The sequence below is a fragment of the Cheilinus undulatus genome, linkage group 1 (genome assembly GCF_018320785.1).
Source record: "Cheilinus undulatus linkage group 1, ASM1832078v1, whole genome shotgun sequence".
Taxonomy (NCBI): Eukaryota; Metazoa; Chordata; class Actinopteri; order Labriformes; family Labridae; genus Cheilinus; species Cheilinus undulatus.
The window spans coordinates 58,069,239-58,075,489 of record NC_054865.1 but is presented as its reverse complement, the minus strand read 5'-3'; the positions used below and the strand labels follow the sequence as shown (position 1 = coordinate 58,075,489).

General features: G+C 41.9%; 1 protein-coding gene across 1 annotated transcript; it reads right to left on the bottom strand.

Moving 5' to 3' along the window:
- Positions 1-2,882: 2,882 nt before the first annotated feature.
- Positions 2,883-4,976, bottom strand: LOC121506429 (mucin-2-like; the record flags this gene model as incomplete). Its single annotated transcript, XM_041782268.1, has 1 exon — positions 2,883-4,976. A coding segment is annotated over one exon (2,094 nt), but the record flags the coding sequence as incomplete, so codon positions are not given.
- Positions 4,977-6,251: the final 1,275 nt, after the last annotated feature.

Genomic DNA, 6,251 nt, shown 5'->3' with positions numbered 1-6,251 from the left:
ACAGGTAAAGGAAAACAGGCTGTGGGAATCCAGAGGAATCCAGTGTATAAAAGGAGGAAATGCGCAGTTTTTAAGTGGAGCTGCCAAGGGCTGGCCGAAGAGATACACGCACTGAGGCACTTGTAAGGTCACGCCATATTTCTTCAAGTTTCTTGTGGGGGTGCGTTCTTCATGCAGGGGTTGCGCAGGTATGGATGCTGGTCACCACAAAACAAGGGGTGAATGGTGGCAAATCATCGATGAAACACTTTATGTGGAGTTAAATACTTCCAAAAAGATCTAAAAAATTGTTTAAAGTCTTAAAGGACAAAGAGTATAACAATAGAGCTCATGTTGTGATGTTGTGTTTATTCAAACTAAGCCAGCTATTGTTCTACGACAAGAGGACCTGTGGTCTACTTGCCAATTTCTGCAACAAATCACATACTGTATATACTGTCCATCCTGATTATAGACAAAAAACTGTTAATATTTGAAATACTTTTTGATATACTACCTGGTTTATGCCTAAGAGGCAGCTTACATTATGATTAGCTAACGCAACATCGGATTTTACACCTTGTAAGGAAAAAGATTTCACATGCAACCAAACATGCAATTAACAAAAAGAGAAAAGATATTCTGTAATCAGACTATGAAATATGACACAGTGACAATGAAGATAACCTACCAGGTAAGTATTCAGTTCCATTGTAGTAGCAACGGCATGGTTTTTCAGTTGTGGAAGGTCCTGCAGGAGTTGTGGTGGGTTTCTCAGTTGTTGTAGTTGTGGTGGGTTTTTCTGTTGTTGTAGTTGTGGTGGGTTTTTCTGTTGTTGTAGTTGTGGTGGGTTTCTCAGTTGTTGTAGTTGTGGTGGGTTTCTCAGTTGTTGTAGTTGTGGTGGGTTTCTCAGTTGTTGTAGTGCTGGTGGGTTTTTCAGTTGTTGTAGTTGTGGTGGGTTTTTCAGTTGTTGTAGTTGTGGTGGGTTTTTCCGTTGTTGTAGTAGTTGTGGTGGGTTTTTCAGTTGTTGTTGTAGTTGTGGTGGGTTTTTCAGTTGTTGTAGTTGTGGTGGGTTTTTCAGTTGTTGTAGTTGTGGTTGGTTTTTCAGTTGTTGTAGTTGTGGTGGGTTTTTCAGTTGTTGTAGTTGTGGTGGGTTTTTCAGTTGTTGTTGTAGTTGTGGTGGGTTTTTCAGTTGTGGTAGTTGTGGTGGGTTTCTCAGTTGTAGTTGTGGTGGGTTTTTCTGTTGTTGTAGTTGTGGTGGGTTTCTCAGTTGTTGTAGTTGTGGTGGGTTTTTCTGTTGTTGTAGTTGTGGTGGGTTTCTCAGTTGTTGTAGTTGTGGTGGGTTTCTCAGTTGTAGTTGTAGTTGTGGTGGGTTTTTCTGTAGTTGTAGTTGTGGTGGGTTTTTCAGTTGTTGTAGTTGTGGTGGGTTTCTCAGTTGTGGTAGTTGTGGTGGGTTTCTCAGTGGTTGTAGTTGTGGTGGGTTTTTCTGTTGTTGTAGTTGTGGTGGGTTTCTCAGTTGTTGTAGTTGTGGTGGGTTTCTCAGTTGTTGTTGTAGTTGTGGTGGGTTTTTCAGTTGTTGTTGTAGTTGTGGTGGGTTTCTCAGTAGTTGTAGTTGTGGTGGGTTTCTCAGTTGTTGTAGTTGTGGTGGGTTTCTCTGTAGTTGTAGTTGTGGTGGGTTTTTCAGTTGTTGTAGTTGTGGTGGGTTTTTCAGTTGTTGTTGTAGTTGTGGTGGGTTTTTCAGTAGTTGTAGTTGTGGTGGGTTTCTCAGTTGTTGTAGTTGTGGTGGGTTTTTCAGTTGTTGTTGTAGTTGTGGTGGGTTTCTCAGTAGTTGTAGTTGTGGTGGGTTTCTCAGTTGTTGTTGTAGTTGTGGTGGGTTTTTCAGTTGTTGTTGTAGTTGTGGTGGGTTTCTCAGTAGTTGTAGTTGTGGTGGGTTTCTCAGTTGTTGTAGTTGTGGTGGGTTTCTCTGTAGTTGTAGTTGTGGTGGGTTTTTCAGTTGTTGTAGTTGTGGTGGGTTTTTCAGTTGTTGTTGTAGTTGTGGTGGGTTTTTCAGTAGTTGTAGTTGTGGTGGGTTTCTCAGTTGTTGTAGTTGTGGTGGGTTTTTCAGTTGTTGTTGTAGTTGTGGTGGGTTTTTCAGTAGTTGTTGTGGTGGGTTTCTCAGTTGTTGTAGTTGTGGTGGGTTTCTCAGTTGTTCTAGTTGTGGTGGGTTTCTCAGTTGTTGTAGTTGTGGTGGGTTTCTCAGTAGTTGTAGTTGTGGTGGGTTTCTCAGTTGTTGTAGTTGTGGTGGGTTTCTCAGTTGTTGTAGTTGTGGTGGGTTTTTCAGTTGTTGTAGTTGTGGTGGGTTTTTCAGTTGTTGTAGTTGTGGTGGGTTTCTCAGTTGTTGTAGTTGTGGTGGGTTTTTCAGTTGTTGTAGTTGTGGTGGGTTTCTCAGTTGTTGTAGTTGTGGTGGGTTTTTCAGTTGTTGTAGTTGTGGTGGGTTTTTCAGTTGTTGTAGTTGTGGTGGGTTTTTCAGTTGTTGTAGTTGTGGTGGGTTTTTCAGTTGTAGTTGTGGTTGGTTTCTCAGTTGTAGTTGTGGTGGGTTTTTCAGTTGTTGTTGTAGTTGTGGTGGGTTTTTCAGTTGTTGTAGTTGTGGTGGGTTTCTCAGTTGTTGTAGTTGTGGTGGGTTTTTCCGTTGTTGTAGTAGTTGTGGTGGGTTTTTCAGTTGTTGTTGTAGTTGTGGTGGGTTTTTCTGTTGTTGTAGTTGTGGTGGGTTTTTCCGTTGTTGTAGTTGTGGTGGGTTTTTCTGTTGTTGTAGTTGTGGTGGGTTTTTCTGTTGTTGTAGTTGTGGTGGGTTTCTCAGTTGTTGTAGTTGTGGTGGGTTTCTCAGTAGTTGTAGTTGTGGTGGGTTTTTCAGTTGTTGTAGTTGTGGTGGGTTTTTCCGTTGTTGTAGTAGTTGTGGTGGGTTTTTCCGTTGTTGTAGTAGTTGTGGTGGGTTTTTCAGTTGTTGTTGTAGTTGTGGTGGGTTTCTCAGTTGTTGTAGTTGTGATGGGTTTTTCAGTTGTTGTAGTTGTGGTGGGTTTTTCAGTTGTTGTAGTTGTGGTGGGTTTTTCAGTTGTTGTAGTTGTGGTGGGTTTTTCAGTTGTTGTAGTTGTGGTGGGTTTCTCAGTTGTTGTAGTTGTGGTGGGTTTTTCTGTTGTTGTAGTTGTGGTGGGTTTTTCAGTTGAAGTTGTAGTTGTGGTGGGTTTTTCAGTTGTTGTTGTAGTTGTGGTGGGTTTCTCAGTTGTAGTTGTAGTTGTGGTGGGTTTTTCTGTTGTTGTAGTTGTGGTGGGTTTTTCAGTTGTTGTAGTTGTGGTGGGTTTCTCAGTTGTTGTAGTTGTGGTGGGTTTTTCAGTTGTTGTAGTTGTGGTGGGTTTTTCAGTTGTAGTTGTAGTTGTGGTGGGTTTTTCAGTTGTTGTAGTTGTGGTGGGTTTCTCAGTTGTTGTAGTTGTGGTGGGTTTTTCAGTTGTTGTAGTTGTGGTGGGTTTCTCAGTGGTTGTAGTTGTGGTGGGTTTTTCTGTTGTTGTAGTTGTGGTGGGTTTCTCAGTTGTTGTAGTTGTGGTGGGTTTTTCTGTTGTTGTAGTTGTGGTGGGTTTTTCAGTTGTGGTAGTTTTGGTGGGTTTCTCAGTGGTTGTAGTTGTGGTGGGTTTTTCTGTTGTTGTAGTTGTGGTGGGTTTCTCAGTTGTTGTAGTTGTGGTGGGTTTTTCAGTTGTTGTTGTAGTTGTGGTGGGTATTTCAGTTGTTGTAGTTGTGGTGGGTTTTTCAGTTGTTGTAGTTGTGGTGGGTTTCTCAGTTGTAGTTGTAGTTGTGGTGGGTTTCTCAGTTGTAGTTGTAGTTGTGGTGGGTTTTTCAGTTGTTGTAGTTGTGGTGGGTTTTTCTGTTGTTGTAGTTGTGGTGGGTTTCTCAGTTGTTGTAGTTGTGGTGGGTTTTTCAGTTGTTGTAGTTGTGGTGGGTTTTTCAGTTGTTGTTGTTGTTGTGGTGGGTTTTTCAGTTGTTGTAGTTGTGGTGGGTTTCTCAGTTGTTGTAGTTGTGGTGGGTTTTTCTGTTGTTGTAGTTGTGGTGGGTTTTTCAGTTGTGGTAGTTGTGGTGGGTTTCTCAGTGGTTGTAGTTGTGGTGGGTTTTTCTGTTGTTGTAGTTGTGGTGGGTTTTTCAGTTGTTGTAGTTGTGGTGGGTATTTCAGTTGTTGTAGTTGTGGTGGGTTTTTCAGTTGTTGTAGTTGTGGTGGGTTTTTCAGTTGTTGTAGTTGTGGTGGGTTTTTCAGTTGTTGTAGTTGTGGTGGGTTTTTCAGTTGTTGTTGTAGTTGTGGTGGGTATTTCAGTTGTTGTAGTTGTGGTGGGTTTTTCAGTTGTTGTAGTTGTGGTGGGTTTTTCAGTTGTTGTAGTTGTGGTGGGTTTTTCTGTTGTTGTAGTTGTGGTGGGTTTTTCAGTTGTTGTTGTAGTTGTGGTGGGTTTCTCAGTTGTTGTAGTTGTGGTGGGTTTCTCAGTTGTAGTTGTAGTTGTGGTGGGTTTTTCAGTTGTTGTAGTTGTGGTGGGTTTTTCTGTTGTTGTAGTTGTGGTAGGTTTCTCAGTTGTTGTAGTCGTGGTGGGTTTTTCTGTTGTTGTAGTCGTGGTGGGTTTTTCAGTTGTTGTTGTAGTTGTGGTGGGTTTTTCTGTTGTTGTAGTTGTGGTGGATTTCTCAGTTGTGGTAGTTGTGGTGGGTTTTTCAGTTGTTGTAGTTGTGGTTGGTTTCACAGTTGTTGTAGTTGTGGTGGGTTTCTCAGTTGTTGTTGTAGTTGTGGTGGGTTTTTCAGTGGTTGTAGTTGTGGTGGGTTTCTCAGTAGTTGTAGTCGTGGTGGGTTTCTCAGTTGTTGTAGTTGTGGTGGGTTTCTCTGTAGTTGTAGTTGTGGTGGGTTTCTCAGTTGTTGTTGTAGTTGTGGTGGGTTTTTCAGTGGTTGTAGTTGTGGTGGGTTTCTCAGTAGTTGTAGTTGTGGTGGGTTTTTCAGTTGTTGTAGTTGTGGTGGGTTTCTCTGTAGTTGTAGTTGTGGTGGGTTTCTCAGTTGTAGTTGTGGTGGGTTTTTCAGTTGTTGTTGTAGTAGTTGTGGTGGGTTTTTCAGTTGTTGTTGTAGTTGTGGTGGGTTTTTCAGTTGTTGTAGTTGTGGTGGGTTTTTCCGTTGTTGTAGTAGTTGTGGTGGGTTTTTCAGTTGTTGTTGTAGTTGTGGTGGGTTTCTCAGTTGTAGTTGTGGTTGGTTTTTCTGTTGTTGTAGTAGTTGTGGTGGGTTTTTCAGTTGTTGTTGTAGTTGTGGTGGGTTTTTCAGTTGTTGTAGTTGTGGTGGGTATTTCAGTTGTTGTACTTGTGGTGGGTTTTTCCGTTGTTGTAGTAGTTGTGGTGGGTTTCTCAGTTGTTGTTGTTGTTGTGGTTGGTTTTTCAGTTGTTGTAGTTGTGGTGGGTTTTTCGGTTGTGGTAGTTGTGGTGGGTTTCTCTGTTGTTGTTGTAGTTGTGGTGGGTTTTTCGGTTGTGGTAGTTGTGGTGGGTTTCTCAGTTGTTGTAGTTGTGGTGGGTTTCTCAGTAGTTGTAGTTGTGGTGGGTTTTTCTGTTGTTGTTGTTGTGGTGGGTTTTTCAGTTGTTGTAGTTGTGGTTGGTTTTTCAGTTGTTGTTGTAGTGGGTTTCTCAGTTGTTGTAGTTGTGGTGGGTTTTTCAGTTGTAGTTGTGGTTGGTTTCTCAGTTGTTGTTGTTGTGGTGGGTTTTTCAGTTGTTGTAGTTGTGGTGGGTTTTTCAGTTGTAGTTGTGGTGGGTTTTTCAGTAGTTGTAGTTGTGGTGGGTTTCTCTGTAGTTGCTGTAGTTGTGGTGGGTTTCTCAGTAGTTGTAGTTGTGGTGGGTTTCTCAGTTGTTGTAGTTGTGGTGGGTTTCTCAGTTGTTGTAGTTGTGGTGGGTTTTTCAGTTGTTGTAGTTGTGGTGGGTTTTTCAGTTGTTGTAGTTGTGGTGGATTTCTCAGTTGTGGTAGTTGTGGTGGGTTTTTCAGTTGTTGTAGTTGTGGTTGGTTTCACAGTTGTTGTAGTTGTGGTGGGTTTCTCAGTTATTGTTGTTGTGGTTGGTTTTTCAGTTGTTGTTGTAGTTGTGGTGGGTTTTTCGGTTGTGGTAGTTGTGGTGGGTTTCTCAGTTGTTGTTGTAGTTGTAGTGGGTTTTTCAGTTGTTGTTGTAGTTGTGGTGGGTTTTTCAGTTGTTGTAGTTGTGGTGGGTTTTTCAGTAGTTGTAGTTGTGGTCGGTTTTTCAGTTGTTGTAGT